This window comes from Miniopterus natalensis, chromosome 14 (genome assembly GCF_054644295.1).
Source record: "Miniopterus natalensis isolate mMinNat1 chromosome 14, mMinNat1.hap1, whole genome shotgun sequence".
Lineage (NCBI taxonomy): Eukaryota > Metazoa > Chordata > Mammalia > Chiroptera > Miniopteridae > Miniopterus > Miniopterus natalensis.
In genome coordinates, this window is record NC_142094.1 from 19,499,623 (window position 1) to 19,514,040 (window position 14,418).

At 31.6% G+C, this 14,418-nt stretch overlaps 1 protein-coding gene across 4 annotated transcripts in view; it reads right to left on the reverse strand.

Annotated features, from left to right (window-relative positions):
• Nucleotides 1-14,418, reverse strand: part of ADK (adenosine kinase) — a 404,427-nt gene that overhangs the window by 347,383 nt on the left and 42,626 nt on the right. For all 4 annotated transcript variants that reach the window (XM_087824314.1, XM_087824312.1, XM_016224045.2 and 1 more), the window contains exon 3: nucleotides 11,626-11,679. In XM_087824314.1, the coding sequence (XP_087680440.1) occupies nucleotides 11,626-11,679 (54 nt within the window). The remainder of the gene's footprint in view (nucleotides 1-11,625; nucleotides 11,680-14,418) is intronic.

A 14,418-nucleotide genomic window follows, 5' to 3' on the forward strand; every position in this document is an offset into this window, starting at 1 on the left:
TTAAACCAACTATAAAAAGCCATCTCAGAAAAGAAGTATATGACAAAAACAATATAGATTACTCTCTGCTACTATGAAAATTCCTACAAGGAGAAAGGCTATCTAAGTAATTTCCTTTATATTATAACATTACTAATAATACTTGGCATGACAAAATTACCCTTTTATGTAACAAATATATACAGATCATCTATTATATGTAAAGTACTGTGTTAAGTGCAAGGCAGGAATAACTTTATACTCTCACAGGAGGTTAACAGGAGAGACCTGATGCATATTCCAAAATGATAATACAAAGTTCAAAAAAAGACAAATGTTATGAAACAGTTAAGATAAAGCAGTATGGTTAGTTATAATCTTACGGTATCATGAGGAAAATGTTAATATAATTATGATTAAAATACTCATTTACAAATTTAGGGTCAGAGAAAATCTATTCTCTATATATTAGTCTGTAGAGATATGCTTCATTCACTGAATTCAGAGTAATACATGTACCTTTCCAGAGGAAAAATTCAAATTAAGAAATAAAAGCAAGTTTAATCTCTATTGTTGGCATAATCAACAAACTCTGGCAAATAATTTTAACAGTACCTACACACCCTTATGCTTCAATCCCATGTTCAGACACAACTACAAAGTGATAATAAGATCAGAAAAATAAGTACATTAAAATCTTAGAAACAGACTGAACCTTTCATACTTCTCTTAAAAGTATCTACATGATTAGATAGCCATTTTATATAATGAATGGTCATTCAACTGCAGTATCTAAATGAATAGTGTGCCACATAGTTGCTTTCTTCCTAATATACAAATTAATTTAGAAGAGTTATTTTTTTCCTTTGTAAAAATAATGAATTCAAGCCTAATTTTCTCTCCTTTATTTGGGAAATATTCAAGAACACATAAAATAACCAAATGGTTTCCCTTAATTTGTAAACAACTCTGTAACTCAGATAGTAATGTTCATACTGTTTATTTGAAAATCTAAAGAAAACTGAAACCAATTTTGGTAATGCACACCTCCTCTTATGAATAATTACATTTTTCATGCATATAAAATTAAGATAGTTAATAGAACTTGTATTATGCCAACCTTCAAAATAACATCTATTTAATATTTTTAGACTAAATAGAAGGTTCTCTGCCATGTTAACTCTAGCAATATTCTTTTAGGGTAAATACCTTTATTAAGATAAACATACAGCAATGAATATAAGTTTACATTTCAATACTTCTTTCCAATGAGCTCCTCCACCCCCAAAATATTATGCCCCCAAATATGAGATCTTCCATACTCTTCTTAAAAATTCAACATCATTTATCCTCTGTATTTTCACCGACAAAACAAGTGAAATAGCACCATCTGGTGGGTATCACCATAACACAGTATTCCACATTTACCTTATCAGTTCTTTGAAAAACGGCATGACAAGAGGGGATTCTTATAAAGTACTATGAATGAATAATAAAACCAGCTTGATTACCAACCAAATGTGTACTTGAAAATGGAACCAAAATTGCAGGCATTGTTTTGTTTTTTAATTACTGAAATGTTAACCGTTTTTACAATGCCGTTAAGGATAAATTTTTTTGATACACTACATCTAGATATACTATTAATGAAAGAGGATGAGATGTGAACACAATCTTCACAAAAGACAGTGTTGTCTGTTAATTGTATTTATTTTAGGGCTGAGTTTGTTTTAAATAGGTGTGTCTAAATAATCAGCTATGATTAGCAAGGCTGATCTCAAGGTTTATTGACAATAAAAGCTGTCTGAGTCCTAACAGTGTTAATGATAAAAACATAACTTAGGCCATAATTTTATGAGCTAAATAACCACATAACAAATGAAAAGAAACATAAACTGAAGACAAAATCAGAAGTAAGGTGAGGTTATTTATTTTGGCAAATTTTATAACAGGCTCTTAAAGGTGAAATGGAGGAGAGAAGATCAAAATACTGAAGCCAACAAAGCGGTAGCATGTTTTTGATGCCCTTTAATCTAAAACTATAATTAAATATTACATTTTTCCAGCAACTACTAGTTAAACATACACTATGTTACACTATGTATACCATGGAAAGCAAGCACAAACATACAAAGCTATAAACCCATTTTCCCTGTAGCTTACAATGTAGCTATCATGTTTCCCAGGTAAAACAATCATGAAAATGCATATATAATTTTAGAACATCCTTTATAGACCACAAATCTAAGGTAAGAACAACAAAAAAATCCCTCATTTATAGTGGAAGACAGTGAAATATTATTATAAATTAAGTTCTCAAGTCAGTCAACAAATATAAGGGCCTACTAATTACTAGGAATACAAATGACAGTTCTACCCCTAAAAAATGTTTAATCATTTTCTAGTATCTGATGAGATGTCCTATAGGAAAAATAATAAATTTATACTATGCTGATGCCTGAGCACATAATTAGAAGGCTTTGTGCTTTAGCCCATGGAATGATGCTTGATTAGAATAAGTCAGATCATGATCATTCTATTTTCTTTGTCACTCACTGGTTTAGGAATGGGAGTGTGATGCAATGGAAGTCAATGATAAATTAAGGAAATATATGCTGGGGTAATTCTGGGAAAGTTCTTCATTTTAAAAAAGACCACAATATTTTCCTGTGAGTCTCTAGATATTATCAACTATATCAAACCTCTAAGAACAGCAACAGCCATTTGTAATCATGAGGAGTATCAGCCTAAAAGACACTGGGAATGGGAAGCAGAAAAACATAAAGACCCAGGACTCCCTGATTATGTTCCTGAAGCACTGAATTAACCAACCAATTAACCAACCCTTACCTCCATATTTATTGTGTTAAGTAAGTTTCCATTTATAGATTGTCACTTTGTTTTGGGTGTCTGTTACTTACAAACAAAGGCATCATACTACAAGTAGTATATAAATCTCCTGACTTTAGAAAGAACTAGTTCGGAAAAAGTTTATGCCCTCATCTACTACGTATTTTAAAAGAAGAAAAGAATTCTAATTAAAGAAACCTAAAATTGGCATATAAAATTCTCCCAGATCCAGACCGAAGAGGGCAGTCACAGATATTATCCCAAATGTATCCCAACACTAGATAGCTGCTAGAATTAGAGGCACTTATAAACAGTCAATCCAAATGTTGGAGAAAAACAAAGTTTCTGTTCTCTGCTAAAAAAACAAGTTGGTGATATTTAAGAAATAATAAAATAGGCAACAAATTATATCTAGGAGTCTACCTGATTTTCTTAAAGAAATCTGCTGTGAAATTTGATTACATTCATGATGAGATAACTTAGATATAAAAAACGAAAGACTGATGATATGATTTCACTCATATGTAAAATCTAAAGAACAATGTAAAGGAACAAACTTAACAGAAACAGACTCATAGTTAACTTATTTTGAAATTATTTGAAACTTACAAAAATATTGCAAGAATTGTACAAATAACCCCTATATACTCTTCACCTGCATTTAAGTTAACATTATAATACAATTTGACTCATTTCTCTCATTAAATATATTAACTATTTATTATTACACTTAGTTATCATTGAACCTTTTGAGTATGTTGCAAACATTAATACCCCTTACCCCCAAATACTTGAGTGTTATTTCCCAAGAACAAGACCATTTCATGACCACAGCTCATTTATTAATTCAGGATATTTAACATTGCTACAATATTATTATCTAATCTATAAGTCCATATTCAATTTTGCCAACAATGTCCTTCATAATACCCACCTTTCCTCTCAGGACATAATCCAGGATCATGCATTACATTTAGCTGTTAGTTTCTTTGGTTTCTCTTAATCTGGAAAAGTTTCTGTCTTTCTATTTCCACAACAGTGACTCTTTTAAAGAGTACAGGCCAGCTGTTTCATTGAATTTGGGTTTGTCTGTTGTTTCCCTTACAATCAGATTCATGCTTTTTGGGGTGTGTTGTTTTTTTTTGGTAGGAATACTACACATGATATTCTGCCTTTCTCAGTGTATCACATCAGAAAGCACATGAAGTCAACTTGTATTTGAGACCATTTTAAGTGGCAAACTTTTTTTATTTTTATATTTTAATAAATATTTAAAACTCTATTAATAAGATGAGGCCAATTTTTAAGTTAACATAAAGAAAAATTTAAATAAATAATATAGAAGTATTGACACTGGAAAGCACTACTATACATGTAACATACAGGTTTAACCAAATTCAAAATGACATGGACTTACATAGCCAATAACAATGTAAAGGCAGTCCACTCCAGATTCCTTCTGAGACTAATGGCAGATTAGTTAGTTTCCCTTAAAGACTGAAAAGGCAACCGATTGAAAGATAAAAACTATAAAAAAAAACACAACCAACCAAAAAATACTTATGTATTGATATAAGCATTTTACTGATATAGGAAAACAATATTACTATTTCAAGGGCATAGTATTTGTTTTAAAATAACAAAGGATGGATTTGTTATATTACTAAAACTGGTTTGATCATATTCTTTCAAACAATTCTCTGATACCAAATTCAATCAAGGTCAACAAATATAAAAAGAGTAAGAATCACCCTTATTCTTTGTGCCACCATAATGCATTCCAGTGCTTGTGTAAACTACATCAGACCTTAACAGAATAATAAATGTTTGAGATTAACAAAGCTTTAAAGATAATTATCCTACAAAACTGTTTAAAAGTCTATTCATGCATGATCCTAACAACATCCTTCGATCCTACTTAGAAGAGAGTATAGTTAAATTTTTATAAATTGAAAGAACCTAAAAACTTCAGTTCTTGCCTAACCTCATTATTATGTTAGGTACATAGTCCCTAGCTTCATGGTTGACATCAGCTTGCCCATATTTCTAAATTACATCTTGAAAGCCAATCACATTTCCTCTGCCCTTCATTCTAGCAGGGAAAACATCTTTGAAGAGCTAATTATACAATTTAATATTTAAATATAAAATAGTTTGAAAAAGAACAGAGAAAAAGTAATGATAAAAGAGGTATCCATTCACACTCCTGCAAAGGGATATTGTTGGTAGGATTTGGTAACAAAAGATTTTCCTTGAAAGAGAATAAATTTATGCAAATTATATATGTGAAGCATATTTTCTGCATTATTTGGGATCTTGAGAAAATATTTCTTTTGCTCTTTCTACCATGCAGACATTTTCTATTTTGGGGGGAGGGGGGGATGGAATTCTTTAATAAACATTTTCCCATCCAATTCAACAATTCCAACATTTTTTTAAAAAACGGGAAAAAAGATAATTGCAAATATGACACATAAAATCCAGTTAAACTACAAAACATTTCCCCCCAGAATTTTCTATCAGGCTTGTTTCTACCTGCTGTGATCTTACCCAACACAGATTTACAGACCTAGAAATCACATGTCTCCCTGGCCTTCCCGAACAAAGCATTAAAGTAGTAGGAATGTTTGAAGAAGGTAGTTTAATTTCATATGTGCTATTAAAATTTAGTATGTAAAAAGTGAGACTTTTTATAAAGGTAATAGTTTCACAAGAAAAACATTTGGAAGTGATTAAGATATAAAGTGAAATTTAAAAGAAAAGTTTATAATCTATTCTAGACATGTTTCAACTTTGCCAAATAACTGAAAAGGTCAGGTTGCAATCTTAATGAAGTTCTACAGAGGGAGCTAGTACCACAAACAAGAAATTGATAACACACAGAACTTCAAGAAAAGACCTCATCTGTTGAAAATATTAGATTTCTATTGATCAACATTAGCTTAGATTATTCTCTAAGATTCTACCTTAGCCATCAGAAACACTGTATTACCTACAAACTATGGGATATTTCTAGTAAACTAGTTCTTAAAACTTATAAAATGTAATATTCATCATAAATACCTTTAAACACCATAAAGTAGGTATATTGTTTTAAATAATATAATTCCTCCAAAAAAGTAAAAAAAGCTTCTCTTTCCTAAGTCACTGAACTTAGGCAAAGTAGAAATCAATAAAAAAGATCTTAAATCAAATCACAATCCACCCTTTTCTACTATAAACAAGTTACAGTCTAAGGCCCAGTCTTTCTGTAAAATGGGAATATATATCTGCCTCAAAAGGTTGCTGTGAAAATTAAATTAGAGCATAAAAGTAATTAAATAATGCTCTCTTCTCTTGTTCTTTAACACATAGATGTTATTTAATTGTCCAATACTTTCCAAAAAGAAATCAATAATTATATTCAGTAGAGAAAGTATTTTCAAGGATTAGATTAGTTGCTGATACTAAAAATTTCCCAAATCCATACCATTCCCCCCAAATCTAACTCAATCTTTAAGAGGATATAGACAGTGTTGGCATACCCTTACTTTATTTTTCAGGTAGATATCTGTCAGAGCTTCATTCCCAAAATACTCCTGTTTGTGTCAGACCAAGGAGAAAAAGAATTCAACATACCAGCCCTTTCTGTTCCCTCCATTCCATGCTGGCCCCACTGAATATTCACCCCATAGATATCACATAGTGAAATACTGTCAAGTAAATTATTTATAGCAAAGGATCAATGAGCTACACATGGACTGCAAAGCTCTGAATAAAGTTACGGGAAACACCTTAACTTTCCCTCTCCCTGAAAAAAAAACTGGAGATAGAGACCAAAAAAGACCATTACCCTTCTTTTTTTCTAAATAATTTTATGCTAGAAACTCAGAAACTATACCTGTAGGGACTACTGAATAAACTAAAAGAGTAGTAGCTAGTTAAAGAAATCATTTGCTAAACAGACAATAATAAAATCACAAAGCACTAATGTAAACTCACAATGATACTTGAAAGACATCTCCAAGAGCAGAGGCCAGTCCAAGAGGTTTTTATAAACCTCATCGTACTCACAAACACCTATATCACAACTAAGCTTTACATGATTCTTCATAATTCAAAGCTGTTTCATATATATAATTTCATCTAATCCTTAACAATAAAATAAAATAGAATTATTACCATTTTACAAATAAGGATATTAAAATCAGAAGATTAAGTGATTAAACTAAGTGATATAGTTTGATACAGTGTTAACTAAAACTACATTTCACAGAACTTCCTTCTCTATATGGTTTCAGGTTAGGATTAACCACAGGAGAAATTTGTTTACAATTTGAGAGTTGCAAGTAAAGCAGCTGCCATTTCACTCCAAAGGTAGTTATTCGTTAGAGGTACTGAAAGACAGAAAGGTATGGGCATTTTGTCCTTACTTATCCCCCACTCTACCTCCAGCTCACCTTTCCAACCAGGCCCAAGTCTTTCATTAGATGGTCACTGAAAATTGCAGAGAGCCAACAACCCACCCACCCTCTTCAGAGTTCCTCCAGCAGCTGGACATGCCTAGCCGCTTCTTAAAAGTTCCAGTTCATTAACCTACACCAGATGTGGTTAGTGACTTTTCTCTGATCCTTTTTGGACCTTTACCCAGCAATTGTCATTAAAGTGTAACTTGTACTAGTCACTTTATCACCGTGAATTTTCACTTAATTTCATTATAAATTACAGATATTAGTTCTAAAGTTCATTTCTCTAGACTCAAAGCTCTATAATTTAAAAGATATGAAAAAGAGGCCTTTGAGAAAGAGAAGATAAAAATGTTTATGATATTTAAAATACTGGATCTTATTTATGAATATTGACAACAACCATTTAATCTTGTTGATCCTAGATGTTCTTTATTTCAATAGTGTCAATTTTGACTTTCTGCTTGCCAGGTTTCTCCCACCCCTCTTCTGCATTAAGCAAATACATTTTACCATGAACAAAATCTATTAGCTTTACAGTCAATCAGTTCTTATATTATTCTTACAAAACAATCTTGAGGTTTTCAAAGAACTGCTAAGTAACAAAATTAATAATGATGGATATAAGAGCATATCAGATGTTACTGATTGTCTCTAACTGCTCTTAACATATTTTCAAACATGCCACTTAAATACTTATAAGTCTTCCCTGCTAGTTTAAAAATTGGGCACTGTTCTCTAAAAAATTATCATCTTTTTACACTGAACCAAAGATCAAGTTCTAACAGTGTCCTTTCTCAGGCTTCATACCCCTTGCATAACTCATTTATTTTCTCCCATTTTGTCATAATTGTAAATTGACCAAAAAAACCTTAAATGTAATATAATTATTACAAGACAAAATTTTAAACCTTAAAGCAGTAATTCTGAAAAAATAATTGTTGACATAAAAAAAAAGAATCATTAAAGAGAATTCATTCAATATCAGAAGGAAAAATATACCTCATATGTAGAATAGCATAATTGTTTATAAAAAATTCACTCTTTATCTTGGCAGCTATCTTGAAAAGTCAAGTAAATAAATGTGAATCTTTTTCCGAGAGGCTTTCTCCATGCCTTATATATTATACAGCAAACTGAAAAAAATCCTCCGATATCAAGTTACTTCTGCCTGTGTTAAGTGGCATAAATACTTCTGAATTTATATTGCTTTTGGTATTTGTCTCTAACTCCAGCCAACTTTTAACTTTCCTTATCTTAATCTTTATTCAAGGTAATATACAATTTAGATATTCATAAAGCAAACAGATATTTATGGAAACAAAATGGTTCCATAAATGTAGATATGTCCAATAAGAAAACCCACAATTACAAAATCTCCAATTATGAAACTTTTAAAATGTGAAGCAATATTAATTTGGAGAGTTAGTCTCCATTTATAGATGAAGTCAATATCTTTTCTTTAAATAGTGCCTACTACACTGACTGATAAGTAGGTGGAAAATATTTATTGAATGAAATAGTGATGTTTTTCTAATTTATTTTAAATTACTCCATTTATAAAACTGTAACAGACTGAGAAAATCTATAGAAGGCTAATGCAACCAGTTTATTACTGGACCATGTATAGAGCAAAATATAAATTATATCATTTTGGATTAATCTCACCACAAGTTTAATTGTTTAGCTTTCCGTACTTAAAATCATCTCCCAGAATCTCCAGTATGTAGAATATTAAAAAAATAGGAACCTGAGAAAAACCATTCAGCTTAAAGAGACAGCTGTCACTGTCACTGATGACCAATCTTTCCTGTTTTGTTGCATATCAGTATTCCCCAGACAAATAACAAGTGTATTTGTAAAGCAAGAGTGACTAAGGGTATGTGGAATTTGGATCACCACATTTCAGAAGCTAAGAATATTTTAAATGGAAACAGTTAATACTTAGCATATAAAGTATTATCAAGACAGTTATTGTAGTCTTATTTATACACATAGAATTAAGGTACGTTTTCAAAAAGCAGGCTAATGTGATGGCATCACTGCATTTTTGCAATATCATGATGAATCAAGACTGTCTTTAACAGAATAGAATTAAGAAGCAATTATGTTTTATGAAAATAAAGCATGGAATTATTAATTGGATAATTAAATTTTGTTTTATATCTACATCTTACGATATTTTGAAAAGCTTAGTCTTAAGCACATAGAGATCTTGGCTATTTTAACGGTAAGAACACAAATGAGATTATTTATAAGCAGCTTTCATGAAGGGCTGGTGTTGCAGTAGTATATTCAACTGAGAGTTTTCTTTAGTGCACAGGTCAAAAACTACAAAGCAGAGAGCCAGCAGCGACAAGAACAAAAATAATCAAGTAATGCCAAATCAGTCAAGTCACAATACTAACAAGTATAAGAACCTTGCTATGTAAGCACTAGTTATTAAGAGGGAAGACTACTTGTTATACAGAAAAAATTGTGGCCCTGGCTGGGTGGCTCAGCTGATTAAAATGTCATCCGTACACCAAAAGGTTACAGGTCCGGTTCCTGGTCAGGGCACATACCTAGGTTTTGGGTTCAATCCCCAGTCAGGGTGCTTATGGAAGAAAACTGATTGATGTTTCTTCTCACATCAGTGTCTCTCTCTTTTTCTTTCTCTCCCTTCCTCTCTCTCTCAAATCAATTTAAAAAACACATATCCTTGGGGGATGATTAAAAAAAACAATAGTAATAAATAAAATTGTGCTCTTTCAACCTTTAGATGTACATTATATTTGTTCACTTAGTTCACCATTATGACTATTAAAGTTGAAAAAGTTCATCTTGCAATAGATAAGTATATTAAATTAACACTTTAAATAAATTTAGTGAATTCAGAATTTCTGTAAGTTCTTTTTTCTGGTTATAGAAATAGAAAAATTCCAGACGGACAATTCATAAATTTTAAATTTCATGCCATTCTGAGTAGCACAATGAAATCTCATGCTGCCCAGCCCTGTCCCACCCAGGATGTAAATCATCCCTTGGCCCAATGTATCCCAGCTCTATAGCTACCCACCCATTAGTCACTTAGTAGCCCTCCGGGTTACCAGGTCCACTGTCGTGGTATCACAGTGCTTGTGTTCAAGTAAACCTTATAGTAGCCTACTGTTATGGCACAATGCTTACGCCATTCACCTCACATCATCTCATCACGTAGGCATTGTATCATCTCACATCATCATTAGAAGGGTGAGTATAGTACAGTAAGAGAGAGACCACATCCACATAACTTTTATTACAGTATATTGTCACAATTGTTCTATTTTATTATTAGTTATTGTTAATCTCTTAGTGTGTCTAATTTATTTATAAATTAAACTTTACCATAAGTGTGTGTGTGTGTTTGTACATATATATATATATATATATATATATATATATGAAAAAAAAGAGTGTGTGTGTGTGTGTATAGCATTTGGTACTATCCATGATTTTAGGCATGGGGGGGGTCTAGTAAAGTATCCCCCATAGAAAAGGTAGGACTACAGTATTATCAAGTGTGGTCCAACCAGAAAGTATAATTTGCCTCAAATTCCTAAAATTCTTAATTCTATAGTATTATTTGACATGAGGTAGTTGCATAATAATTAAAATTATCAGAACTTTCTTATGGCACAATTGGGGGAAAAGGTAGACAAGCTAGAAAATGGAAACATACAAAATTTTTTAGCTTCCTTTCAGTCTTATGATACTGAAAAGGTTAAGGTAAGGTAAATTTAAAGAACTCCCAAATCAGTAATTTTTAACTAAAAACTTTACAGCTCCTGCAAGGTAGTAATCTTTTAAATAACACTGTCGGGCAGAAAAATAGGAATGGAAATATCCCAGAATCACATATAGTTATTTTTATCTGAAAGATAGAACCCTAAGAAAATTAAAACTTTAAAAAGAAACAAAATTTTATTCACATTGCAAACTTTTTAAAGTGCTAAACAATAACTAGGCACTTTTTCATAAGGCAACAAAAGAAACAAAATTTTATTTCTCTATCTTAACCATGAGGGTGAGGAAGTCAACTAAATAAAAGCCAAAAATTAACAGTGACAATTTAATATTTTATCTAGGGAAAGAAAATGAAATGACATATTTCTCAATTATGGTATACAATACTACATACTTTAATGTGCACATAGGAACAATTATTTCCTGTTAACCTTATGTAGTATAAATATCCTAATCCTACAAGGATTAAGGCCACGGTGTTAGTTATATCTCTATATTTCATATAATTTAAAAAATCAAACTATTTATATACATCTACTCCATTAACAGGGTAAACTATGTACAATCTTAGGTTTAATGCACTTACAATTCCTTGTGCTTGTCTTCAGCCAAGATTTGGTCATTTGCTTTAAGAGAATACCTGTAACACAGAACAAAAATATACTGGTCATATAAACATACAAGTACATTTGACTCATAGACATCTGACTGTATCATCAACAGCAGATACCCATCAAACAAGCACTACCACACTGTTACAGATCTGTCTTAATCTGTAAAACGTAAAGATTGCCCAAGTTCTTTGCTATCCTATTAGTCGCTTCCACATATACCACCCCAAGAATTGAAGAGTCCAACTTGACCATGCTTTGACAACACACGATATCTTCAATATTCTTCTGTAGTGAATCATCTGTAATGTTACTCATCTAACAGGTCAAAATTCAAGAAATCGTGTAGAGTAACATTACTACTACAATGGTAAGTATTTAAGAGTTCATTAAAAATAAGCAGTTATTCATTCATTAAACACATAGTAAACATCTACTGTGTACCAGACTATGTACTAGGTAGTGAGACATACGAGAAAAAGTAAGTTTTGAAGTTCCTGACTGAACCATTTACTAGCTTAATGACCATAGGCAACTATTTCACATCTTTAAGTCTCAGTTTCCATATCTATAAATCAGAGGTTGCTATAAATATTAGAACAGGGATCTTTCAAATTACTGCTGAAGGTAACAGAATTTCTAATGAGCACACTGCTGAAATAGGTTTTAAAAAAAACCAACAGCAATGGACAGCAATTCCCAGGTTTTCCATTTCCACTTATATTCAACCCTTTCCTAAAATGAATATACCTGACAATGGATCAGAGGTCCAAGTGGAGTAACCATGTAGACTCTCCTTTCTGGCCTCCCCTTTCACAAGTGCTTTTACCCACCTTATAAAAAGAATATCATATCTATCACCTACCCTGAATAGAACTATATTGCACTGCCTAGCATGTAAAAATCTCTGAAGTACTAAACTAGAAAGGATTCATATTTTTGTCTGCAAAGCCTTCTTTAATACCACAAACTGATTACAGGGCTTCCTGTTTTATACATTATTTCTATAAAGAATGAAGCCAGAAATTATAAATGGGGAACTGTGATAGGATGTTCTATTTGCAGACACATAATGGAATGGGGCAGACGTTGACTGCAATTTTCATTTAAATAGTTTCTCTCTTTCATCCCATATTCATCATCAGAGAATGTATTTCTTTTCAGAAAGAGTTGTGAAACAAAGGTAAGACAGTTTCCAATCAGAAACAAGAAAGACAGTCACCTTATTTCTTCCAGGAGACAAACTTAAAACAAGGCTCCCTGCTCTTCCATTTATCTACTGAGGATTAAATATCAAAAGATGGTTGTCACAGAAACACGAACCAAGCCATTTATTTGAACTGAAAAATGAGGCCAGACCTTTTCTATCATGAAAATAAATCTGATTGTTTTGACAATAAAGAACAGTTTTGCCAATAAGGTTCCAAGGCAGATGGCCTTAAACTGAATGAATGGCTTTCACTAAAACATATTTAAGGTACCTGATAAAAACACTGACAAAGGCATACTGAAATTAACAATATTTAACTTTTACCATCACCTCCTGAAATATTAAGGTAAACATATACTTATAAGAAGAACACTGATATAACTACTAATTATTTAAGAAATCTTAATAAAGCCAATTTTGGTATACTTTCCAGAATTACATGTCTCTAATCACTCTAATAAATGACCAAGTCAGGTGGTTTCTAATTCTTTGCTTCCAACAAAATTGAAGAGTAACCTAATCAAATTACCAGCTGATAAACAAAAAGAATTTTTGATGATAGAGGAGTTCAAATAATTGAGTGATAAAGCTGAAACAAAAATCTGTCCATTACCATCCAATTAATTATGTGAACTTTTTTCTCAGCACTTACACCTCTAAATGAAAAAAGGGAAATAAAATGATGCCGAACATTGTCTTATTGCAGCAATATGTATTATTTATCCACAAAAAGCTGAACTAAAAACAAAAATTAACTTCACCCATTCATCAAAAGACACATTTCCAAAAATTTCATTTTCTTCTGTTTCATAATTACTTAACATTTTAATATATTTATGTTGTTTAACTAACTACATGCTAATTATAATTTAATGACTAGGAAGTATTTATTTAAATTCAATTTGCATATATATTTTTAGTGAAGAGACATGATAGGGTGATCAATATGCATAAAATATTACTTTCATAATATACTACATGCAAAGTATAATTTCTACATAAAAATACATTATGTAAGGATAAAATATGTGGGGAAAAGTATAACATAAATACAAACTTAAACAGAAAAAAATGTAAAATTTTTAAATGTTAAAAAGAGCTTTTTTAACACAGTGCAACATACAGATCTCGTATCATAGAAATGTACACCTGAAACCTAGATGATCCTATTAACCAATGACACCCCAATAAATTTAATAAAAATAAAAATTTTTAAAAAGCTTGTTCATGTATTTTTAGAAAAGGATGACGACAGGTATCACACCATTATGTTATCTAGAGTCCTCTAAAAGAGTAATTGGTCAATTTTATTTACCATTACAATTGTGGACAAAAAGGGGCTACATATTAAACCTGAAAAGCTCAGGGCAGGCCAGCATGGCGACCTTGCAAACTCAGAGACTAAAATAACCACAAAGGATGGTGTGAAATTAAAATTTGTTAAACAGAAGCAGTTCAAGGTTGGTAGCCATGTCCTGAGGCAGTATTTTCCCCTAACAAAGGATGAGAAGTTGAAGGGAACAGTGAAGGAGGCCTGAACAAAGTGCCCATAGAGGCA